This window comes from Pelodiscus sinensis, chromosome 5, assembly GCF_049634645.1.
Source record: "Pelodiscus sinensis isolate JC-2024 chromosome 5, ASM4963464v1, whole genome shotgun sequence".
Classification (NCBI taxonomy): domain Eukaryota; kingdom Metazoa; phylum Chordata; order Testudines; family Trionychidae; genus Pelodiscus; species Pelodiscus sinensis.
This window is the reverse complement of record NC_134715.1, coordinates 55,623,922-55,650,219: the sequence shown is the minus strand read 5'-3', so window position 1 is coordinate 55,650,219 and position 26,298 is coordinate 55,623,922. Positions and strand designations below refer to the sequence as shown.

Below are 26,298 nucleotides of genomic sequence, written 5' to 3'. Positions count from 1 at the left end.
TCATGATTCACTTCACTACCAAACAAAAATACAATAAGTTGGACATAAGCCAGACTAAGCCAAACATTTTTATGCATTCATGCTCTTACAAAATGGCCAGTGCCAAAAAGGGGCTGCACCCTCATTGCCTCCATTTAGGACAGTTAACACATGATGGGACCTTAAATGGGCAGTCCCAAGAAAGTGTAAGTGGCCAGGTCTCATCTTGGGGGAAAAAGATTTTACAGAATTACAACTGAAATTTACAGTGTACCTCATTTTCATAGGTTACTACAGGTTGTACCTCTATAAACTGAAACTCTCTGATCCAGCAACATCCAAACTCTGGCAGGACCATGGATGTTCCAGGAACAGAGAGTACTGGTGTGCTGCGGAGGGGCCAGGTTGGATGGTTGAGCCAGGAGCCTGGAGCAATGTGGGAAGGGGGGAGGAACCCACTGTGGTAGACTGGCACACAACTCAACTGGGCTGCAGAGGAGTGGAAAGCCCAGCACGTTCAACCCAGCTAGGCTGCTCAAGGGAGCCAGGAAGCCCAATGGGGCAGCAGGGCAGGAGGTGAAGCTGGCAGCAGAGAGGCCAGAAAACCCAAATCCTCTGAGTCAGCATTTGAGAAGTACTTCTAGTTCATGGTCAAAGTCATGTCTGCATCAAGTGAGACTACTGCACAAGTTCCTTGGATTTTCACCACCAACTTTGGGAGATAATTTCATTTTACAAGAATGAAATTAGAAGTGAATTTTAGATAATTAAAAGAAAAACAAAATATAAAAATAAAGTGCATTTTTAAAGTTTGAGTTAACAGAAACTATTCCACTGAGAATAGTGATAGAAATGTAGCCGTGTTAGTCTGGTGTAGCTGAAACAAAATACAGGACTATGTAGCACTTTAAAGACTAAAGTGCTTAGTCTTTAAAGTGCTACATAGTCCTGTATTTTATTCCACTGAGGTAATTCTACGGACAATATTCTCTTCCCATGTCAGCTACATGAGAAAGGGATTGCAGTACATCCCCCCAGTGGCAATGGGCTGTGCATTGCCAAGTTATTCACACTCTTCAGATTGACATGTATTATGAGCATGCATAAGACTGCTAATGTTTTAACCCCCTCAAAATGTCAAAGAACATTTTTTCCTAAGTCATTTGTTTACTTCTTACCCAAACTCAACCAAATAATATTTTAGTCATTAAAATAATGTCTAATATAGTCCTCTTCCTCCTGAAGGATGCCAGCGTTCACTACCTTAATCAACTACAAGTGATCAGATTCTCTGTTTTTATTTTCACTTTATGCAATGTCCCTTATCATCATGCTGAGGAACTTATCCAGGCAGACTAAGGGAAAACTCATCTTTTTAATTATGAGCGCTTCTTCATATAATACCTATGTGGTCCTTCTAGTCCCCAAAGCCACTTAACCCTGTTTAGCTTATAAAATGGAATTGGAGCAGAGTACAGCAGGAAAGTTACTGGCTGAAGAAATCCTCAAATATGGATTTACCCTGGTATCTTCAGCAAGTGAAACTACCCTATCTGGAACCAGACCCAAAATTTTAAAAAAATGTCGGAATATAAATCTAGCAGCACCACATGCATTTGTACACACACAAAAAATTTATTATGTATTTATATAAGCTTTTTTAGCAGTCTGAAACTGTTACTGGGATTGGTTGATTTTACAATGTTACACAAATATCACCCAATCACCTCAGAGTCAGACAGGACCTCTTCTGCGGCTGGATGAGATTCATCAACTGCTGTAGTATCGTTGCTGTGTCCTGACATACCTGAAAATGAAATATGTTGAGCATGCATTAATTCTTATGCAAGTGGTTAGAAGTTGTACCTCACAGGCATTACTGATAAAAATAACGAACTTTCAGACAACATTAATGCCATGCTTTTTCTGCATTAAATGTAATTCTTCTAAATTTACTATAGTTGCTACTGAATAGTGGAACATGTTATAAAAAGTCAAAGACAGCTTCAATAAACCAATGTTTGGCAGATTAATTAGTCTGATCTCTTAACAGCTAGAGATCATCATAAGCACATCACAGATACCTGAGCTAGACCGAATGGTTTTGGTGTCCACCATCAGAGAAAAACGCAAGCCCTCAGTTTGTTAACCTAGGGCATGAGCACCTACACTCATTCTAATTGTTGAATCCTAGCTCCCAGCCAGAGGCTCCAAAATCTACACAGTGTGCCACAGTCCAACTATCCAGATCCACTAGTGCCTTCCTGAAAACATGGCCATTTTAGAACTTTGTTCGCGGTGTAATGTGGCAAAACTTTACTGTTCACAAAACATTACTACTTGAGGTATAAAAGTTAGCCTTGGCATTGTGGGATACTTTTCGCAGACCTCCCTGGAACAATTTCAGTGGGGCTACACGGACCCTGAAAAGAATAAGGCTGGAGCCCAGGATCCCGGCTTGACTAGGGCTCACATCCTCCACTCTCGCGGGGTTCTGAGACCCTCGATTAGCATGATGTATGTGTAGACATAAAGGAGGGATTAGGCTTGAGCCCAAATTCAAACACTTGATCTTAGATTACTATATTGCTACACCTTGATACTTTGAGGCAATAAGTGTTTAAGGCCATATCTACACTACAAACTTGTTGACTCAAGGAATGTGGACATACGGTTGCTGTAGTTAGTACATCAATTGTGTGCACTTGACTCCTTGTGTCAGCTATGCATGTACTTACTAGGAGTGAGTGTGCCAATGCAGAACATGGAGCACCGTGGCTGACATCTCACTGTACAACTCTCCACCCAGGCCATCCCTATCCATATGCAAAACATGCAGCTGCATAAGGCACCACAAAATTGGGGCACCAAATTGTCCCAAATGTCATGGTACCCTAGTAGCTGCATGTTGCACACAGGCTCCAACCCCCACCACCATTCCCTGCCTGTTTGCCCATTCCCCCTGGCTCAGTGCCCATTGGTACCAGGAGGTACCAGTGCTAGGTTGCATAAGACACCAGGACTGGTAGGGACAGCCCTGCACCCCAACATCTATTTCACTTTTGGGAAGTTTTGTATCATGAAGCAAAATAAGTTATGCAGCAGTGACTGGGAGCATACCATCAACTTCCCAGGTTGCAAATACCTCCATTCCATAATGGTATCACTATCCCATAATTTTTATGACTTTTTTTCCAAAAGCCCATAAACCTGCATTGGCTTCCTGGCTGTCACCATCTCTGACAGAGGCATCAAGCCTGCATAGCTCTTTGTCATGAACACTGCAAGCACAGGACTCACAATCCTGAAGCATTTCCAGAGCTGAAAAAATTACTAAATGAGTGGGGAGCATGAGAATTCCTTGGAGGACAGATTGCTGTGGAACACAAGAACTAAATCAAGGTTGTTGATGGCATTCATCGAGCAGGTCTGGTGAAGTACTGCTTCTGAACCTGAAAATTAAGCACTGACCAGTGAGATCCCATCATAATGCACATTTGGGACAATGTGCAGTGGTTACAGAACCTTTGTATGTACGAGGCCACATTCCAGCATATGTCCACGGAGTTTGGCCCTGGCCTTCAGCACAGGGACAACAAAAGGAGAGCTGCACTGACAACTTAGAAGCAAGTGGAGATTGCACAGTGGAAGCTTGCAATACCAGATTGCTATTGGTCAGCTGAGAATCAATTTGGAGCTGGGAAAACCACTTTGGAGGCCAAGTCATGAAAAGTCATTAATCTCATCCCGCTACGAATGACCCACTGCTCAGCAGGCACAAAATGACAGCTTAATATGTTTTTGTTCATTTCAAGGGTCACTGATATTGTCCACTCATAAGACTAGACCACAGTGGAAAAACATCGCAATGATTAAAGCTGCCTGCCTTGTACTTCATATTGTACTAAGAAGTGGTGAATCGGCCAATTACCAGGGCTGTTTTTGACACACTACTTTGCACCCTCTCTACCAGCCCCCCATTTCACAAAAATAGTTTCATAATATCTATGAACCAAAGGGGCAAAGTATCTCCTAGGGGGAGGATAGAGGTGGAGACGCTGTCTGGTGAATTTAAACTGCCACATACAAAGGCTATTAGAAGACTCAACAAGAGCTACAGGGAAGCTTTGAAAGACCACTTTAAAGCAAGCCAGAGCAATGTGTATTGTTGTAGTGTGCTCTGTCTGGCCTTGCTCTTTTGTGGTGTGTGTGAGGTGACTGTTACACACATAGGAATATAACATTTTTATTTAACTTATTAATTTTGTGACTGATTTATGAGCTGAGACACCTTACAGTAAGAGGTAATTGGTTGCTTTCAGAATTAACTGAGCACTCATCAGCATATGCTGTGACATAATAAAGATGAATTTACATTTCAAATAATACAATTTTATTCTATAATGAAATCAGTACAAAAATCTAATACATTAAAAGCTTAATAAATTAATAGAACAGAATTTATGCAGCAAAAATAACATTCATGTCCATTTCAGCTATTTATACATTAACCCCAGGTTTTGCAGGTCTGCGTATGTCATGATCAGAAGGAGCATTGACCAGCACCCAGACACTAAGAGGTTAACTTAGGTACCTAGCAAAGGTGTTGGCTGGGGGGGATTTGGGCAATCAGCCAATAACAATGCAGGTAGGAATTTCAAATTGAAAAAAAAAAAGAGAGGGGTTTTTCCTCTCTCTCCTTTATCTGAGATCACAGCAGTTTCTCTTAAGTATTGAGGAAGATGGAAGACACTTTCTCCAAGAACGGACTTCTTGAAATGTGTAAGTAGGGAAAAGCTTATATAGTCTGTCAGGGTTTATTGTTTTCCTTGTTTGGGGGTGTGGAACCATGAACTGGCTAATTGTTTTTCTCTTCTGTATCTAAGGATTACAGCCCACAGACTTTCCCTGAGTATATGTATCAAATTGTGGCTATTTTCCGCCTATCCAATTTACTATGCTTGCAACATTAGTTTTGTTTTGATAATAAAAGAGTTTTATTTTTATTCTAATTAACCGGTATTGGTTGATTGTTGCATCCTTAGGATTAAGGGCCTAGTTACAAGGGCAGAGTCTATTGTTGTCTGTGGATTCTCTCTGTTTTCCCAACTCCAAGCAAAACAGAGGTTGGGGGACGGGGAAGAGCTTTGCCTTAGAGAGGGGATTCCCAAGTGATCTCTTCTCTGATTTTCTTGGAATCACTTGGGTAGTAGCAGTGAAGAACCGGTCTTGTCTTTTTTTTTTTTAATCTCAGGGAGACTGAGATTGAATAAATTTGTCTCTGGGAATCAGAGAGACAGATTTTGCAGAGATTATCCTGCTAACCAGCCCCCCAACTCTGCAGCATAGTGTCATGTTGGGGGATTGAGCCGTAACAGTGTATGTGAAGCACTGATTGCCAACATGGGGCTGCAGAGATCCTTGATGTCACATAGGGTACGTCTAAACTACATCACCCTTTAGGCCCTATGCTCATAATTTCTCTTCTGATTTGCCACTAAACATTATTACTTTCTCCATTATTTTGTGGCAGTTCCATGGCCTGTGATAGAAAATCAGACAAGATCACCATAGAGCTCCATTCTAGCCTTTTAAACTAGCTTGTGAGAGGGGCCTGTAGCTGCTACTATCCAGAAACAGGCTACTGCCAAATAGCAGGAGCTCCACAAGCAAGACGCATCAGACCATCATCTGGGTTACGCACTGAAGCCTTTGCCTCGAATCCTATATTTATTAGTCATGGAAAGCATGACTGTCTATGATGGGAGAGCAGCACAAAAATAAATTCTGAACCATGACTATTACTGGTTTTGTGATCATTCATAAAGCAGAAGGTGCCCTTATCTCTATCAGCACTTTTATCTTTTTAAAGTATGGTTTTACTTGCAAATGTGTACCCTGTTCAAGTTCTAGAGAAAATATGCAAGTTTACAAACAAACAGGTATGTGTGGGAGTGCGGGTGTTTAAATGTCAGTCATTATAGCACTCAGGGATCCCAACCAAGACCAGGGGATTAATTATTCTAGGCTGCAGAATAAATATAAAATTAAAGAATCAGAGTTATATTTCCTTAACCAAACATCAGTTGGTTTTTTTAAGACCCTGACAAGCAAGTAGGAAGAAGACCTAGAAAATAACGAGATTAAGGCCAGAAGGAACGGAATAGGATTATGTCTGGTTCGAGGAATAACTAATGAGATAAGGGGATGTTCATGAAAAGAAGGCCTCCAATTAATAGGAGTGACTGCAGATAGTTTTAAATAACACAAAAAGAATGTATCTTAAAAGGAGAAAATGTTAACACAAAGAAGGGGGAAAGATGAGGAAAAACCCTAAATTGAAAGGAGGTTGTAAATCTTTACTTAGATTAAATCTGAAAGGTAGGATGAACTGTTTCACATTGATTGTTAGATGAAGTGGTAATTGATTTGCTTGTGGAAGGGCATAAAAAGAGTTATGAATCTAAAGCTTCTCTGTGAGACACCGCCCCACCTAATCATTGGGGAGGCCAGAATGAGATGGTTTTCCCTAGGTCTGACCTGGTGGGAATTATCTTGATAACATGCTTAATAATATTTTGTTGTATTGGGTACAGTAATTGTTTATTTTATAGGTTGTTAGAGCCGCGTTTAGAGAAATTATATAAAATATTATTTGACTGTTGGAGAGAATAAAAGAATTTACTGTTAGTTTAGTGTTTTGTAGTCTCTCATATCAATAATTCAAGCACAGGTGGAATACATAGATTAAGACAGTACCTGTCCTAAAACAGTCATGGTCTAAATCGACAGGAGATAAAGGGTTGAGGGAAGAGATATAATCAACAAGTAGAATGAACAATGTGATGGTCTGATATTGGCATGGTAATCCCTAAATTTGTATTTAGTTAACACATTTGAGGTGAAGTTTTTGGGAGGATGTCACCTAGTAGGGATGCAATTCAATCCAGTGCAAGAGCATGTCAATGCTTATATTATAAATGAGTGCCCCAAATGTTTCTGCTACTAGTGGCTCCCTATCAACATTCCCTCTAATTTGTCCCATACACAAGCAGAATACATTTTGTTGCATGAATTAATACAGAAATGGAGTGGGGTTGAGGAGTTCAGAGTGTCAGAAGGGACTCAGGGCTGGGAAAGAGGGTTGGGGTATGGAGGGGGAGGGCTCTGGCTAACGATGTACAATCTGGGATGGACCTGGGCTTGAGATGTTCAGGGTGGGGGAAGGGACTCCAGGCTAAAGGGAGGGGTCCAACTGGGGCTGCAGATTCTGGGGTGGAGCAGGGGATGAAGGATTTGGGATGCAGATTGCTCCAGGACAAGGTGCCTCTTCCTGCTGCAGCCCTGAATGTCTGCATGGTCTGTGCAGCGTAGAGCAGGGGGGTGGGCAATAATTTTTGAAGGGGGGCTACTCCAAGAATTTGGAAAGTGGTCAAAGGCCACACTCTTCCATGATAGTACTGGAGGAAGTGGGGGGGTCTGAGAGGGAGTTTGGGTGAAGGAGGCGACTGTGACCTGGGCCACTGGACTGGGGTGCGGAGGTTTGGGTTGTGACCTAGAACAGGGGACTGAGGTGCAGGAGTTTGGGTTGTGACCTAGAGTACAAGGGGATTTTGATCTGCGGTAGGGCATTGGGGTGTTGGATCTGGGAGGGGATATGGGTGCAGGAGGCAGAGGGCTTGGGTATGTGAAGTAGGAGGGTGTGGGGGGGGCAGAGGATTGGGGAAGGGAGGAGTTGGGGTGCCAGAGGCAGGCTCTGGCCCAGAGACTTAGCTGGGTGACTCTGGGCCAACAGCCCAGCATGTTTCTCAACCAGCCTGTCTTCCCCCCACACCCCTCCCAACCCTCACCGGCTGATGGTGGATAAACCCTATTTACTCTGGTGTAAATCTCTATAGCACTTGTGCATAATGCATAAATAATAAATCCAGTATTATCTTAACTGTTGTCTATACAGCCCAACAAGAGTTAAATTCTTGATTTTGATGCTAAACCAAGCAAACAGCTCTCTGAATGCACAGCAGTAACAGTTCTGTTAAATAAAGTAGTGCTATTTTTACATGATGACTTTTTGTAATAGAACCGCACATTAAGACCATCCTGAAAAAAACTCCAGATAGCTGAAACCTACAAATGATACAACACTGTTTGAACAACCTGTGAATTAGTCAGCTGGTCTTTAAAAAAAAAAAAAAATCAGGACTGTCAATAATCTTTTGTATAATGAAAGGTGACTTGCCCTGAGTAGAATATGCCCTCTAGCATTTCATATTTATTAACTTTCACACCAGATGCAGAAAAACCAAGTTCAATACAGCAGTACTAATTATCTTCATATCATATTTCAACCTTCCAATTTCTGTTGAATATTTTATTTACATAAAGTCTGATCACAAGTAGTCAGTTGGTCATTGTGCTGTGTAAAATAAGATAATAAGCAGATATAGAAAACCTGGAGAAATGAATTACCTGAATTATATTATGGTAAGCTGACTCAGACCTTATTTTAGAAAGGTAAATACATAGAATTATACAAGATCACCTGCAGAATGAGCAGCATTTATGACAAAAGCAAGAATATTCATTTCTTTCAGAATGGTCTTTGCAGCAAAACAAAGATTATTTTTTGCTCTTATTGATCTGAAAGCTATATGAACTACTTCAGCAAGTAATGCAAATAGGTGCTTTCAAACAAACTTACAACCAAGTGATCACTATGTGTGTCCCCACACAACTCTGCCAATACTTCGCTTCTGCCCTTGAACTTAAAATGCCGTGTGTGAATGTCTTTGATGGGATAAGTTTGCACTAGGAACTATGAGACTAATAAGCCCTTTTTGAACATGATTAAAATACAAGACTACAAATCCAGAGACATTAACTCTGCTATGCTGTGTGACCTTACTGAAGTTAATCTCTGGGTTTTACTACAGGTAAAAAGAGTATTTTTGGTGACACCTCCTTTATAACTATAATCCAACCATAACTGTTTAAACAGAAAATAATGAAAGATCTCCCTTTCAAACAAGGGATTTGTTGTTAAGTAGTCGCATATTTCTTGTAGTAAGTGACTAACACACACACTGCAGTGAGGAAGACTGGATTCCAAACTGCTTCTTTGTGCTCCTTAAGGATAGTGGCCACTACTGTATCAAAGACTTCACTATCACATGATTACCATGTTGGAAGAACAGTACTCTCTCTCTGACTGAATGGTTCTTGTTAATCTCAAATACAAACATATTGTGTATTTTCTCGGTCACCTATGCAAAATAACACTATATCCACACTGATTATCATCTCTCTCTCTCCTATTAAAAATTTAGAGTGGCTGAAAAATATTTTTCCCCACGTGACTTTTTTTTTTTTACATTGCACATATTTAAAATTTACATCTCAGACTCTATTCTTTAAGAAGTGCAGTCTGTACATGCAGGCTCCTATACTCTATCTATCCAATAAAACATTGGCTTTAAAAGACTCCGAGCACAGTATGGTCCTCTTTTACTCTGCAAATACAATAGTATCAAAAGGAGCAGTAACAACTCAGTGACAACAGCAGGTTGTCAACTGACATGATTCAAGTATATTTCAATTTGCTTAAGGTTCCATCTCAACTTCTAACATGAGGTATCCTTTGACACTGTCTAGCACAAACATGTTCTAAATAAAGACATTAAAATGTGTTTAATTATGTAATTGTGTAACTGCTGAAAAATTAATCAGTTACATGTGGTGGGAGGGGCAAAACAGCAGGCAGGGAGGGGGCAGGTTGCCCCCTGCACTGCTTCCTCTAATTAGTATGCGTGTGTAACCACGCACATTAACAGATGAGTCCAGGCTTATTGGTTAACTGTGTCAACAGTTACACTTTCACATGCCTAGTTCTAAACAGACACTGGTACATTTCCAAGGTAAACTGTGTGCAAATACTCTGAAAAATGCTACAAAAAAGTATTAGCTTTTGGAGATTCTCTGGTTTATTATTATTATTATTGTTTTTAAAAACTTATCAAAGAGGAAATATGAAGTTTGGCTGTCCCATGGATTTTTAACAAGTTCACATCCCTACTTCATCCAAGCCACAGCTATCCGCCAATGCTTCTGTTTCATTCCACTGCAGGCAGAGACAACCAACCTATTAAAAAAAAAAAAGCATACTCCCACTTGGTTAAATGAACTAGCAATACTGTGATTGACACACAATTACACCTGAAAAACCAGAGCACAGACTGAAATTCCCCAAGGCCAATTCATTTCTTTCTACCTAACACACATCAAACACAGGCCAACTAAAAACAACAACTGTCCAAATTCATCCTTTTCCAGTCACTGCCCCAATCTCCTTCACACACAGTTTGAAACTGATAGTCCACAACAGAACAGCTTTTGAACTGTAAGCCACTGAGTTACAAACTACAAAATATTCTTATCCCCTCATGAATGCAAGGCCACTACTTGGAAATATTGGTTCTGAAAGTACTACTAAGTGTTTAGGCCACAAGATATAAAATCTTAGATAATATTCCTATTTAAAATAATGGGTGATCATGTAGATGGATGGTAATTTTGCCCCCATTTTGTCACTTTGTACAGCTCCTCAAAAATGCTATAAAATAGCCTATTTATTCTACATCTTCCCTGAGGTTCTTCCTCCCACTGTAATCAGAGGGTATATTGTATATGTGCTGTGTAAAGTTTACAATTCTACATTTAAGAGGCATTCCACTTTCTATATGGTTACAACCAGAATCTAAATCACAAGAGTGCTTCCAACACATGTGAGAAGGCTGCAGGATTTCTGAGCAAATGGAAGATTACAGATGTTGGTAATTCCATGAAAGTGGGGAAGAAAGTAGAGGACTGAAGTGCAATGTGTACCACCACCACAATGCAATATACGACACTTCACCCTGATTTGTGACTCTACCTGATGACAAAATGGCTCTCTAGTTCTTCAAAAGAGCGTATGAATGATGTACAGGTAGAAATTGAAGCTTTTATTTTAAACTGTAAACTATCAAAGAAACTTGTCCTAATGTCCTCAATAAGCCATTAAAAAAATCCCACATACATACAAGAGGACAAGTCTAATTTAAAAGGACTTTTGAGAGAATTAACATCTTTCACACTGTACAAATTGTCTTGTACCACTTCCTCTTCAGGCTTCCCCCTCTTTGTTTTTACTACCACGTAATCAATATGGTACGTGGCTTTTTGTGTGGTTAAGCACTGTGTTGGAAGAAAGGATCAAAGTGACTGTTTCAAAAAAAATCTTGCTCCCCCCTTTTCATTTACGTGTATTTCATTTTTAATGAAACAACCAATTAAACACCCATTTGTTCGATCATTTCAAGCAAGCTTTAGATGCCAATTACTGAAAGTCTCAAGGCGGTAAAAAGATCAGATGAAAATAAGAACTGAACGTGAACACTCGCAGCAACTCACAACCGGTGCTCCCGTGCAGACCCTCTCCAGCCCACCCGGGCGCTCTGCGCTAATGATCCCTAGGGGATAACCCGGGGGACGCTGAAACGAGTCAGGATAAAGCTTTAGCTGCTGACAGGTAAGTAGCGGCGGCGCGGAGAAGCGGTGGTGCCCTCTGGGAAGCGCCGCCACTGAGTGCCCGGCTCCCCGAGCCCAGCATGGGCACCACCCGCGGGACACGGGCCCGATCGCTGGGGGAGAAGGACGGTCACGTCCCGTCTCGCACAAGGAAGCGGCTACCGGGCGCCCCCGCCGGGACGGGACACGTACACGGGACTGCGGCCCGACTCCCCGCCCACCACCCACGAGCTGCGTCCCGCGCGGGCAGCAGCAGCAGCAGCCCGCACCAGAGCTCGATGCCGGGAGCCGCCCGCCCTCCGGAGGCTGCAGCCCCCGCCGCGGGCCGCGTTTTCTCACCTGCCAGCGGCGCCGCTAAAGCGCCGCTCCCGCCCGGGTCGCGTCCTGCGCCGCGGTGGCCGGCAGAGAGGCCGCGGCTGTGACGCCCGGCGCGGGGAAGGGGCGGGGGGCTCCGGCGGGCAGAAACCGCTCCGCTGCCGAGACTGCACCTTTATTTTCCCCTTTTTCCAACGCCAGCGGGAGCCGGAAGTGCTTGGCCGGAAAGGGAGCAGCGCCGGCCCCTCTATGGCCGTGACGTGGCAGAGTCGCTCTAGCCAAGAGCGTCCATGTCGATGGCGTCGCTCACTCCGCACCGCGGCCCTAGCAACCATGTTCGGGGCCGCCGCGCCTCTCGCCTCCCTGCGCCGCGGCCTGCGGGCTCCGAGGGGGCCGGTACGGGAGCCCGCCGCCTTCTCCGCCCCACGAGCAGAGTGCGGCCCGGCAGCGGGCAGGACTGAGGCGTCGCGCCACCTGCTGGGTCCCGGGGAGTCTCTCGCTGACGTGCCGGGGCCGGGCGGGCTGAAGCCGGCTTCAGCGCCCCGCACCCGCCGGGCAGCGAGTGAGCATGTCTGGCTACGGCGGACTGCGAGGAGCGGACTCCTCGCCACCCCCGGTTACCTGTGAGCTGGGTAGGGGGTGGCGGGGATGGCCCTTACCCCGCTCACCAGCCAGTACCAGCAGCGGCTCCCACAGCGCCTGCCCCTTTCGTGGGAGAAGGGGCAGACGGAGAGCTGGCGGTTGGCATGTGAAATGCTTCTCCTGTGTTTCCTCACTTCTTGTTTTAGTGGCCCGAGGTGAAGGCAGTGGTTGGCCTCGAGGGAACCTGCTGCCAGCAGCAAAGTCTTTTCTAAGCTTTCCCATGACATCCCATGGGATGATCCTACACAAAAGGAATACCAAGACCGCTCTGGAGCCTTAAAAAAATTGTTTCCACACAGGAACAGAAGGACACTTTCTCATTAACTTTGTTCTCTGTGATGAATTAGTCTGTAGAATCATAGGTTTGGAAGAGACCCCAGGAGATCAAGTCCAACCTCCTGCCCAAAGCAGGACCAGACCCAACAAAATCATCCCAACTGAGGTTTTGTCAAGCCGGGACTTAAAAACCTCTAGGGATGGATATTCCACCTCCTTCCTAAGCAACCCATTCTAGTGTGTAACCACCCTCCTAGTAAAGTAGTTTTTCCTAATATCCAACCTAGATCTCTCTCACTGCAAGGTCACAGAATCATAGAACCATAGAGCTGGAAGAGACCTCAGAAGATCATCAAGTCCAGCCCCCTGATCTAGGCAGGACCAATCCCAACTAAATCAATGGTAAGACCATTGCTCCTTGTTCTGTCATTTGTCACCACTGAGAACAGCCTCTCTCCATCCTCTTTGGAACCCTCCCTTCAGGTAGTTGAAGGCTGCTATCAAATCCCCCCTCATTCTTCTGTAGGCTAAATAAGCCCAAATCCCTCATTCTCTCCTAGTAAGTCATGTGCTCCATCTCTCTAATTATTTTGTTGCCCTCTGAAGGATCTTCTCCAGTAAGTCCATATCCTTTCTGTAATGGGGGTCCCAGAATTGGTTGTAAAACTCCAGGGCTGTGTCTAGACTGGCAAGTTTTTCCACAAAAGCTGCTTTTGCGGAAAAACTTGCCAGCTGTCTACACTGGCCGCTTGAATTTCTGCAAGAACACTGACTTCCTACTGTCTGAAATCAGTGCTTCTTGCGGAAATACTATGCTGCTCCCATTTGGGCAAAAGGGCCAGTGTAGACAGCTCAGATTTGTTTTGCTCAAAAAAGCCCCAATCGTGAAAATGGCGATCAGGGCTTTTTTGCGGAAAAGTGCGTCTAGATTGGCACGGACGCTTTTCCACAAAAAGTGCTTTTGCGGAAAAGCGTCCGTGCCAATCTAGACGCTCCTTTCCGCAAATGCTTTTAACGGAAAACTTTTCCGTTAAAAGCATTTGTGGAAAATCATGCCAGTCTAGATGTAGCCCACTTTGCGAAATCAAGGGGAATGATCACTTCTCTAGATCTGCTGGCAATGCTCCTCCTAATGCACCCTAATACACTGTTAGCATTCTTGGCTACAAGGGCACACTGTTGACTCATATCCAGCTTCTCATCCACTGTAATACCCAGGTCTTTTTCAGAAGACTGAAAGGTTTTAATAATGTCAGTGAAATCATCCTCCCTTTCCCCCCCCCCCCCTTTTCTTTTTCAGGTGGGATGAAAGGAAGTTTTGCAAAATGAGCCTGAAAATAACTTGTAATTATGATGTTAACATGTAAATGCTAACCTAGTTTTTAGACTTCTCTTACTAGATAAAGACATTCAAAGAATTAAGATGGACTAAATTAGTATAAATGTACTATTATTATCCAGGAAAATACCAGTGACTTTACCACATTGTAATTCACAATGTGATGACTGTAACAGCAATATATATACATGAAATCTAATCTAATTAAAGAAGCTGATATCAGAAAGGAATAAAAAGAAAGTGTGTATGTCTGCTTGTTTGTAAAAAGGGTGCAGGATATCATGGCAGAGACTTCAGCGGCTCCCTCGTCTGTAATAAGGAAAAAGAAAAGTTTATCCATTGAGGAAAAAATTGATATAATAAGTGCTGTGGAAAGTGGCAAGAAAAAGGCAGACATTGCAGCAAAATATGGCATAAAGAAAAATTCATTGTTTTCAATTATGAAGAATAAAGATAAGGTTCTAGAAGCCTCTGAGTTCTTCCGATTTGATCCTAAAAGAAAAAGATTAAGAACAGCTTTTTATGCAGATCTGGAAGAGGCATTAATAAAGTGGTACAGAATTGCTCAGTGCATGAATGTACCAGTAAATGGTCCAATGTTGCGCTTTAAAGCTAATGATTTTGCTCAGAAACTTGGACATAGTGATTTTCAGCGCAGTAACGGCTGGCTTGATCGTTTTAAATCAAGATATGGTTTAATATTCCGATCTCAACCTGTAGAAGCTGTGGCTACTACAATAGATACTTTACCTGTTTGGTACCAAAATGTTCTTCCTTGTTATTTAAATGATTATCAGCCAAAAAATGTGTTTAATGTAAAGGAAACTGGATTGTTTTATAGGATGTTACCTACTAATACTTTTTCATTTAAAGGCGAAACTTGTTCTGTTGGCAAATTAAGCAAAGAGAGAATAACTGTGGTGGTTAGTGCAAATATGGATGGATCTGAGAAACTTCCTTTGCTAGTTATTGGAAAAAATAAAAATCCGCACTGCTTTAAAGATGTAAAGTCACTAGCTGTGAATTATGCGGGAAACAATATGGCATGGATGACCTCAGAAGTGTTTGATCAATGGATGCATAAACTTGATGAGAAGTTTCAAGCACAGCAGCGGCAAGTAGTAATTTTTATTGATTCTTCTCCAGCTCACCCAGTGGTAAAGAATCTCAAGTCTATTGAACTGGTATTCTTTCCTCCATCCTCATCATCCAAATTTATAGCTATGAAACAAGGAGTTATAAGGAGTCTGAAAGTCAAATACAGACATCGTCTTCTCAAGAGATTTGTAGACTGTGTAGAAGGTAGTAAAGCGTTTACGTTAACTCTGCTTGATGCAGCTGATATGTTGCACCTAAGCTGGAGGAATGTAACTCCAGAGACTATAATTAAAAGTTACAACAAAGCAGGATTCATATCACAGACAGGAGAAAATGGTGACTCAGACATAGAGATTGAAAGTGGTTTAGACATGATTGCATATGCATTGGCTGCCAGGGTAGAGTTTCCAGGAGGTTTATCTTTGGAGGAATATGCAGTTTTGGAAGATGACTTGGTAACATGTGAAATCCCCACAAATAATGACAAGATATGGACCAGAGAAAGCACTTCAATTAAAACTGATGTATTTGTTTATGATGAAGAAGAAGGTGAAGGTGATGGATCTCCAGGAACTGAACAGCCATTGCCATCAAAAAATGAGGCTCTGACTGCTTTAGATACTCTTCGAAGGTTTCTCAGGAGTCAAGACATGAATGATTCTCTTCATGATTCCCTAGCAGATCTAGATAATTTTATCCAGAATGTAGCATCTAAATGAGGTTTTAGCGAAGTGGTATGAAAGCATTTAAATGGAAGGTACAAGTAAAGTAAAAATGGGTTGTAGATCAGAGTTCAGAATGGAGGGCCATTTAACTCCCATTTCAACCCTGTGATACCTGAAACTTGGATTTGATGTAAACCCTTCTATACTACTTTTATATTTGTCTGTGGTAAACACAACAAATTAGAGTATCTGCATATGAAATCTCACAAAACTCTAGTAAATACTGTACTTAATAACAGTATCTGTTTAAACCCAGTAAAGTATTTAAACTTGTTTTTCTGAAATGCATATCAATACTAGGATTATATGCACCAGTGCAAACTCACATTGTACATGTGGTTTGAATCGGTGCACCGTACAATGTGGTAAGTTCCATTGCACTCATGTATGCTGTGCCTTGAGTAGAGGTTTGCATGAAGGTAACTGCTAAAATGGCCAAAATGCCAATATAGGTGAGGTCTTGTATTGGTAAAACTTATAAAATAAAAATGTTCGTTTTAAGCATATTGTACATATACTTTGATAAAGAAATATTAGCTTTTTTAAAATCAAAGTTTTTCTGATTTTTGAGAACACTTTGATAAGAGCATTTTAGTACACCTCAGTTAAATAGAATCTATTGTTAGAGGTAGTGGAAACCTTACTCCATGCTTTTTTTGTTTTTTAATTCTTGGCTATTTAAATGTTCAGTTTGGAATTTAATAGTTTAAAATAAAAATATTTTCCATTTACAGGTTGCTGTATCCTATTGTAAATTCCGTATTTTCTGGAAGGATGTATCAAAATTGTATCTTATGAAAAGGAATATCATAGTTTATATGACAAAATTTCTGTGGCTAAATTGCATGACTCTTTAATGAGAATTAACTCTGTGTCTGCACAACAATATTCTACTTTCTGATTTCTTGTTATAAAATGGGTAATATGAGTTCTACCAAAAAAAAAAAAAGGGCTCCCTTTCTGAATGCCAAATACAGTCAACATCTTATCCAGAGATTTATAGATTATGTAGAGAATGACTCCCACTCTATCACCCTCTTAGAAAATGCTGTGGGAAAAAAATATTTTTTTGTGGCTTGTAAATGGGGAGGCTAGGTTCTGTCACTTACTATGTGGTTAGATCAACTTACAGAAAACATTATTCAAGCTAAGTTAATTTAAAACTACAGAAAATGAAATGTTAAATATAATATCTGTAAGTAACTTTAATATAATTTGAACTTCTCAAATACTTTGATATATATTTACTTTAGCAGGACTCCAAAGGTTCTGTGGAATAGCTGGAATTTTGGAAACATTTAGAAGCTCAGTAGAAACTGAAATAAGCAGCTCAGTGAACAACTAAACAGGTAAAGTTAATGGACAACAGTAGGCACTATAATACTTTTTTACTGAAAAATTTTATGCAGAAGAGTACCATAGTACAGGGGTTTTCAGACTCTGGTTTGCAGCTTATAAGGGCAAGCCACTAGCTGGCTGGGAAACACCGTTTATCCGCACCTCCACAGGTACAGGCGACTGCAGCTCTCTTGGCTGCAGATTGCCATTCCCAACCAATGGGAGCTGTGGGAAGTGAAAGTGAATTGTAAAAATTTCACTTAAAAGGCCTCTGAATTTTCCTTATGTCTTAGATGATACACTTTAGAACCTTTTTTCATGTTGAGGCCAGCTAGAATAATCTTGCATTGGAATATTTTTGCAGTTAACCATATTATATGCTAGTAACATTTTCAAAAGTACGTAAGTCCCATTTTTTAAAAAATGATTTCTTAGGTCACTTTGGAAAACAAGACTTGAACTTTTAAATCAGTTAAGTGCTTTTGAAAAATGTATCCTTGCTTTCAGAACATTAGCCAGCTCAAAAGTGAGAATGCTGCTGCTTTCTAGCAACAGACTAGTAGCAGAACTTGCCAGCTAGAACAAATTTACTGTACTTTCATTTGTTAACTTTTTACAGTTCTGTCATCTAGCAAAATCTGCACTGTTCACCAGGTTATGTAAACTTTAAAATCTTACTATATTATAGAAATGTACATCTGTCTGTCTGTCCATCTGTGAGTCAGTTTGTTCAAGAACTCCTCCAACATTGTAAGAACTAGGGCTACCAAATTTGATATGCAGCTTCATCTTTTTATAACTTAAAGTAAGGTCAGAGTTTTGTTGTTCCAGGATAATGGGATGTGGATGGAATGCGATTATTTCATATTAAATGGAAAGGGACAGGTGTAATAGCAAGGTCAGCATACCCAGGTATGACCACAGGGAAGCATCAATCACAGTGGACAATTATACTCACCAATGACCACAAGGGTGTAGCAATCTCCTCAGTGAGCAGCTGCTAGCCAGCAGCATGGCCCCCAGTTCCTCAGCCAGCCCCGGGGAACAACTGCCGGCCACCACACAGTCCCCAAGTTGCCCCAAAGAGAAGCCAGCATGCAGAGTGTTTCTCCTGCCCCAGACTGGCCCGAGACCCAGGCAACACTGGGTAAGTCTTCAAGTTACAAATATTTGTTTTCAAATAATTTGACATTCTGTATTGACACTTAAAAAAGGTTCAGCTACTGTTTCAGATTCAGCTATTTCAGAGAGAAAATATTCTTCAAATCTTGAGTGGTAATGGTGAAAAAGGAATTTGAATATGCAAATATATATTTTTATCTGTAGTCCACATATACTCATTTATGGACATTGTTAAAATTTCTTAATATAAATTTGCCAAGCATTTAAAGATTCTTCATTTTTTAAAAAGGGGAAATGATGAAAGGAATTGTGGCTTCAAACTGGAAAATATTTGAAAATATGAACTTTCTATAAAAGGTAGTTTGCTTAACTGGTTAATCTCTCTGTCCTTTAGGCTAATATTAATATATATATATATATACACACACACACACACACACACACACACACATATTTCTCCATAGTCATCCTCCTATTTTAACTTTCAGTGAGCTGATCATTTTGTACTGATCATGTTGTACTATTTTTTTATTCAAATCAGGTCTGCCACAGTCAGTACTACATCCTCACTGGTAGGTCAGGAGAAATCTTAAAACATAATTTCAATAACTTGCAAGCAAGGCCAGAAAAATAAAAAGTTAAGGTATGTTTGATATACTTGAAAACCATCTCTAGTACAACTCAATGTTTAAGTTATGTGTTTCAAGTTAAATTTATTTTCTAAGATAACATTTTCTAATGAAGGTATTAGTAAAAACAACCCATTGGGGAATTTTATTCTTGTGGCACAATTTTGCAAGGTTCTGATCATGCACAATTCTTTTTGGAGTTACAGGTTTATGAGGATACTCATCACCTTAGAGGAGGCTATCAATCTGGACTCTAGTGCTTATGGGAAATTACTTTGAGAAATTTACTGTGCATTCAGAGATGAACAAGACGGGGCAGCAGCTTGTTTGAGAAATGTAGTCATATGTTCCCATATGCCAGAGAGATGCAATATTTTGACAAGTAGGTAAGCAGAAATTAATAGAAAAGTAATACTGGTTTTTATTATATATTATTATTAATATAGATCACAAGAGCCGCATTTTCAAAGGGGCTAAATTTTATCCACTATGTTTTTAATTTAAAAACACAGGCAATCCCCGAGTTACGCGGATCCGACTTATGTCGGATCTGCAGTTACAAACGGGGATTTCTCGCCCCGGAGAACTGGAGCAGCGGGACGCCTGGTCCCGCCGCCCGCCTTCTCCAGGGCAAGAAAAGCTGCTCCCCGTCTCCCTGGTCTGCTGGCGGAGCCAGCAGACCAGGGGGACGGGAGCAAAGTGGGTGAGCACCGGGGGCCGGACCCGCGACCGCTTCCAGATCACCTGGAAGCGGCCGCAGGTCCGGCCGGGTGCTCCGCCGCTCTGTTCAGCGTCTCCCTGGTCTGCAGACCAGGGAGACACTGAACAAAGCGGCGGAGCACCAGGGGCCGGACCCGCGGCCGCTTCCAGATCAGCTGGAGTCCGGCCCCCGGTGCTCCCCCGCTTTGCTCCCGTCTCCCTGGTCTGCAGACCAGGGAGACGCTGAGCAAAGCCACGGAGGACCCGGGCGGACCCGCGGCGCTTCCAGATCAGCTGAAAGTGCTGCGGGTCCGGCCCGGGTCCTCCGCCGCTCTGCTCAGCGTCTCCCTGGTCTGCAGACCAAAGCCGCGGAGGACCCGGGCCGGACCGCGGCACTGATCTGGAAGAGCCACGGTTCAGCCCGGGTCCTCTGCCGCTTTGCTCCACGTCTCCCTGGTCTTCTGGGGGGGGGGGGGGGAACGCAGCTAGTGCCCCCCCAGCAGACCAGGGAGATGTGGAGCAAAGCCGGGGGCCTGTGGTAGAGCAGGTGGGGCACTGCCGGTTGGTCCCGCAGCACCGCTCCTTGGCGCTACTGGACCAACCCGGCAGCACTCCAGCTGCTCTGCCCCAGGCGTCCTGATTCAGCTGCTGATCAGTTTCAGCAGTGGCTGAATCAGGATGCCTGGGGCAGAGCAGCTGGGGTGCTGCTGGGTTGGTCCAGTAGCGCCGAGGAGCGGCCGCGCTACTGGACCAAGCCAGGAGTACCCGAGCTGCTCTGCCCCAGGCGTCCCAAAGTCAGCCGCTGCTGAAACTGCCTCGGGCTTCCTGTAGTCAGCCGCTGGTCAGAGTTGCTCTGCCCTGGGCTTCCTGGAATCAGCTGCTGATCAGTTTCAGCAGCAGCTGACTTGGGGACGCCTGGGGTTCTTACGTTGAATCTGTATGTAAGTGGAACTGGTGTCCAGATTCAGCCGCTGTTGAAACTGATCAGTTTCAGCAGTGGCTGTTGCCAGTTCCGACTTACATATAGATTTAACTTAAGAACAAACCTACAGTCCCTATCTTGTACGTAACCCGGGGACTGCCTGTACTATTAAAATGTTAAATAGTAATAGAGATGTAGCCGTGTTAGTTTGGTCTTGCTGAAACCAAAGACAGGACTATGCAGCACTTTAAAGACTAACAAGATGGTTTATTAGGTGATGAGCTTTCCTGGGCCAGACCCACTTCCTCAGATCAAATTGTGGAAGAAAATTGGCATGACCATATATACCAGAGGGATACATTCAAAAAAAGTGAACACATATAAAATAGACAAATCAGATTTTAGAACAGAGAGGTTTGGGGGGGGGAGGTTAATGTCTATGAGATAATGATATTAGAGGTGATAATTGGGGAAGCTATCTTTGAAATGGGTAAGATAATTAGCATCTTTGTTAAAGCCCATTCGTAAAGTGTTGCTAACATCTTTATGGCTGACTTAGAACAACGTTTCCTCAGATCCTGTCCCCTTTTACCGCTTCTCTACTTACGCTACATTGATGACATCTTTATGATCTGGACCCATGGCCAAGAAACACTGGATGCATTCCACAGAGATTTTAACAACCTACACCCCACCATCAATCTCAGCCTGGATCATTCTACATGAGAGATCCATTTCCTGGACACCACAATACAAATCACCAATGGTAAATTAGATACCACTCTCTACAGAAAACCCACTGACTCATACATTTACCCTACATGCCTCCAGCTCCCATCCAGAACACACCATACGATCCATCGTCTATAGCCAAGCCCTTCGATACAACCACATCTGGTCTAATCCCACTGACAGAGACCAGAAACTTCAGGATCTCTACCAAGCATTTATAAACCTCAATTACCCACCCGGAGAAATAAAAAAAAAACACATTGAAAGAGCCAGCCGAATACCCAGAAACCATCTACTGCAAGACAGACCCAAGAAAACCAACAATAGAACACCACTTGTCATCACCTATAGCCCTCAACTCAACCTGTCCAACACATTATCAATAAACTACAGTCTATATTGAAACAGGATACTACACTCCAAGAAGCTCTGGGAGACAGACCCATAGTCTCCTATAGACAACCACCTAATCTCAGGATGATTCTTACCAACAACCACAGGACATACCACACTAATACCAACCCTGGAACTTTCCCTGGCAACAAACCCCGTTGCCAGCTTTGTCCACATATTTACTCTGCTGACACCATTATTGGACCTAACCAATTCAGTTATAAGATCAAGAACACATATTCCTGCTCATCCAGAAATATAATTTATGCCATCATGTGCCAACAGTGTCCGTCTGTTATGTATATTGGACAGACTTCTCAGCCACTTCACCCAAGAATCAATGCTCACAAAACAGACATCAAACAGTTTCACAAAGGAAAAACAGTTTCTTGCTATTTCAACCAGACTGGGCATTGTCTCAATTACCTGACTACCTGCATCCTGCTTCAAAGAGACTTTAACACAAGACTTCAAAGAGAAGCCTCTGAACTGTCATTCATGCTTAAATTTGACACTTTATGAATGGGCCTTAACAAAGATGCTAATTATCTTACCCATTACAAAGATAGCATCCTCAATTATCACCTCTAAAATCGTTATCTCATAGACATTAACCTCCTCCCCCTTCATCCCCCTTGTGTTCTAAAATCTGATTTGTCTATTTTAGGTGTGTTCCCTTTTTTTGATTGTATCCCTTTGGTATATATGGTGAGGGCTCGATAAATAATACAATCTACTCACCTGTGGTGAGTAGATTGTAGCTCGGAAGAGCCGGGTTCGGGCGATCTGTGCATGTGCAGAATGATCTGCGCATGCGCAGATTGCCAGACAGCGCGGCTGGTGAGCAGGGCTCGCCATAGTTCAGCAAGCCCTGTATATGGTCATGCCAATTTTCTTCCACAGTTTGATCTGAGGAAGTGGGTCTGGCCCAGGAAAGCTCATCACCTGAGCTGTGTCTACACTGGCATGAATTTCCGGAACTGCTTAAAACGGAATACTATACCGTTCAGTTTTTCCGGAAAAGGAGCATCTACATTGGCAGTGTTCCGGAATAAGGACTTATGCCCGAGCGGGAGCAGAATAGTTTTTCCAGAATAGCGGCTGATTTTGTACAGTAGAGCATCATTGCTTTTCCGTAAATTCAAGGGCCAGTGTAGACAGCTCGCAGCTTATTCCGGAAAAGCGGCTGATTTTCCGGAATAAGTGGCCCAGTGTAGACACAGCCCTAATGAACCATCTTGTTAGTCTTTAAAGTGCTGCATAGTCTTGTCTTGTTATTAAAATGTTAGACTTTGTGTGTAAAATAGAAAACATCAATTATATGCAGGTATTGGTTTGACTTACTGACATAGTTTTTCTGAGTAGTTTCTGAGGAACTGAAAAAGGAGATGGTTCAAGTAACCTGTATTTTACATCAAAGCCTCACTAAATTTGTAGCTGTAATGACTAATGTTCTCAATTCTAAATTTAGATTATAACAACCCTCTAAAGTATATCACTGATTACATATTTATGAGATTCTTTGTGGTTTTGTTACACTGAAATGTGGCAAATAGCCCATTCCAATAATATACTGATTTGGAGAACCATAAACCGCACAGTACTGAGGCCACTTGAAAATTATATGAAAGATAGTGATGAGATCTTGTTTTGTATGATAACTAAAATTGGCAAAGAAGTATAATTTTATTCAGAGCCTCACCATTCTCTCACACAGAACCTTTACAGTTTAAAACTTGCTGCCCAACTTAGAGCCAACATACCTCTGCCTGAGAATTAGTTTTCATCCAGATCCTCTTCCCAGTTTGTTGGAGTGCTCATTATTGAATTCTATTGAATTGAAATCTAATTTTCTCAAGTAGTAAAATCTTTAAAAGTCATTCTATCAGTAACACTAACTGTTCTACAAAAAAAAAAAACCCAATGTCCTGTCCAGATTGTTATATGAGCAGTATGGTTTTCCAGCCACACCTTAACTAGTTGAAGATATACTTAGATGTCTGAAAATAATACTGCTTAAATGTTGCTTGATTCTTTTTTAGGTCGTGGTATTTCTCACTTGATCCTCCCATCTACAACCCAGAATTCAAAACATCTCACTTTTTTTTCTTTGCCCACTGCCAATTCCATATTAAGTACTGTGCACTAATACATAAGCAAACAGGGTTATAACTATAAATAAATTAGACATTAGGGGTCTTATGTAAATATATTTAGGCACCCAAAAATGTCACTCCATAGGCTTAATTCTTCTACTTAAGTTGAGAGCTATCTTACTCATGAGTAATATCTTTGAAGTCAAGGGGACTACCTTGAAAATAAGGGCCGAATCATACAAAGACTTATGTGCATTTAATTTTAAAGCATGTGAGTAGTCCCACTGGGTTAACTGAGACAGAAGTCTTTTGGAAAAAGATGTGTATGATCATATCGTTAAAGATTATCATAATGCACATGCACAAAGAATCTGATTAAGATGGCAAAATAACTTTAAATCTGGCATTTCCAAACTTTTAACTGCTTGATTTCGTAACAGAGCCTTCACCGAGGGAAGTATTCCTTTCCGGGAAAGCATCTAAAAGTGAATTTTAAGCATGTTCTTCAGTCCCTAAGATTTGAATATTATTCAGTCCCTAATACTAACATTATTTAGCACTTCCACAGTGATTTTCAGAGACCTAAATATTTAACCTCTGAATCTTCTGTATAATCCTTGTGAAAATTATTTTTCACATATTAAAGATCAGGAATCTGACCCTACTACTTTTTAAGAAGGACTCATTCTATTTCAATCTTTTTCAGGCCTGCCAATGAGGGGAGAAGGGGCAGTGGCTGCAATGGGAGCCCCAAGTCATTTAAACGACCAAAGGAACTCTGCATGGCATGCTCCAGGTGGCACTCAGGGCTGCCTGGGGAGGCTAGAATGTGGCCCAGACCCTGTGCTCAAGGCCTTGCTCATTCCAGGGGTGTGGAGCTGCCACCTTTTGCCCAGGGGCCCAGCAAATCTGTCAGCCCCCCTGAGCTTTGTCATTAGCCTTCATAGTAGTAGTGTTATTAAAAATTAGGAGAAATGACTGAAAACTGATTTCCAAATTACCTTATAAAAATCGTAGTTGCTTCTAAATTAATGAATTTGCTTCGTGTAGTTAACATTAAAATGTGAAGGAGTCTCCCTCTGTCACTCAAAAGCTGAAGACACTCTAAAGCTTTTGACTTTATTTGAAACTACAGACTTTCTGCAAGGGGAAAAAGGGTGCAGGAGAGGATTTTGGCCTGGGGGAGGGTTGGAGGAAGGGGGTGCAAGGTCTGGGGGGATGCTGTGATCCGAGGGAGGGAATGTGCAAAGGGTTTTGTTGGTGACCTGGGACAGGAGGGGACAGTGACCTAGGACAGGGAATTCTGGTGCGGGGGGGGGGGGAGGGGGGGGTGGAATGCCAGATATAGGTTCTGGCTGGGAGAATCATAGAACCATAGAGCTGGAAGAGACCTCAAAAGGTCATCAAGTCCAGCCCCCTGCTCTAGGCAGGACCAATCCCAACTAAGTCAACCCGGCCAGGGCTTTGTCAAGCTGAGACTTAAACACCTCTAGGGATGGAGACTCCACTACTTCCCTAGGTAACCCATTCCAGTGCTTCACTGCTCTCCTAATGAAATAGTTTTCCCTAATATCCAACCTGGACCTCTCCCACCACAACTTGAGACCATTGCTTCTTGTTCTGCCATCTGTCACTACTGTGAACAGCCTTTCTCCATCCTCTTTGGAACCTCCCTTCAGGAAGTTGAAGGCTGCTATCAAATCCCCCCTCACTCTTCGCTTCTGCAGACTAAACAGACCCAACTCCCTCAGCCTCTCCTTATAAGTCGTATGCTCCAGCCCCCTAATCATTTTGGTTGCCCTCCACTGGACCCTCTCCAATGCATCCACATCCTTTTTGTAGTGGGAGGCCCAGAACTGGACACAATACTCCAGATGTGGCCTCACCAAAGCCGAATAAAGGGGAATAATGACATCTCTGGATCTGCTGGCAATGCTCCTCTTAATGCAACTTAATATGCCATTAGCCTTCTTGGCTACAAGAGCACACTGTTGACTCATATCCAGCTTCTCATCCACTTTAACCCCCAGGTCCTTTTCTGCAGAACTACTGCTTAACTGGTTAGTCCCCAGCTTGTAACTATGCTTGGGATTCTTCCGCCCCAAGTGCAGGACTCTGCACTTGTCCTTGTTTAACCTCATCAGATTTCTTGTGGCCCAATCCTCCAATTTGGCTAAGTCATTCTGAACCCTATCTCTGCCCTCAAGCTTATCTACCTCTCCCCCTAGCTTAGTGTCATCTGCAAACTTGCTGAGGGTGCAATCCATCCCCTCATCCAGGTCATTAATAAAGATATTGAACAAAACCGGTCCTAGAACTGAACCTTGGGGCACTCCGCTAGAAACCGACCGCCATCCTGACATCGAGCTGTTGATCACTACCCGCTGGGCCCGGCCTTCTAGCCATCTTTCTGTCCATTTTACCGTCC

General features: G+C 42.4%; 2 protein-coding genes across 7 annotated transcripts in view; one reads left to right on the top strand and one right to left on the bottom strand.

Annotated features, from left to right (window-relative positions):
• ARFIP1 (ARF interacting protein 1) overlaps positions 1-12,065 on the bottom strand; it is an 85,412-nt gene extending 73,347 nt beyond the window's left edge. The window contains exons 1-3 of one of the 4 annotated variants that reach the window (XM_075930060.1): positions 11,884-12,064; positions 10,052-10,117; positions 1,707-1,786 (exon numbers count right to left, since the gene is read on the bottom strand). In XM_075930060.1, the coding sequence (XP_075786175.1) occupies positions 1,707-1,784 (78 nt within the window). In that variant the 5' untranslated portion in view covers positions 1,785-1,786; positions 10,052-10,117; positions 11,884-12,064. Of the gene's footprint in view, positions 1-1,706; positions 1,787-10,051; positions 10,118-11,883 lie in introns of all 4 variants that reach the window. The other 3 variants (XM_075930062.1, XM_075930059.1, XM_075930061.1) reach the window with 3 other exon arrangements.
• A 388-nt stretch (positions 12,066-12,453) lies between these two features.
• TIGD4 (tigger transposable element derived 4) lies at positions 12,454-25,039 on the top strand. 3 transcript variants are annotated; one of them, XR_012904168.1, is made up of 4 exons: positions 12,454-13,179; positions 17,193-18,424; positions 18,941-19,414; positions 24,577-25,039. XR_012904168.1 is itself a non-coding variant. In XM_075930058.1 (2 exons), the coding sequence occupies exon 2, from the start codon at positions 14,398-14,400 to the stop codon at positions 15,931-15,933; it is 1,536 nt and encodes a 511-aa protein (XP_075786173.1). In that variant the 5' UTR covers positions 12,454-13,179; positions 14,078-14,397; the 3' UTR covers positions 15,934-17,185. The 3 variants fall into 3 exon arrangements, 1 of the variants encoding a protein (XP_075786173.1); XR_012904169.1 differs by lacking the exon at positions 24,577-25,039 and adding an exon at positions 21,225-24,568; XM_075930058.1 differs by lacking the exons at positions 17,193-18,424; positions 18,941-19,414; positions 24,577-25,039 and adding an exon at positions 14,078-17,185.
• The last annotated feature ends 1,259 nt before the right edge of the window (positions 25,040-26,298 follow it).

What these genes read in the sequence shown, in the direction of transcription:
- TIGD4 (XM_075930058.1), top strand. Translation starts at nt 14,398, where the DNA reads ATGGCAGAGACTTCAGCGGCTCCCTCGTCTGTAATAAGGAAAAAGAAA.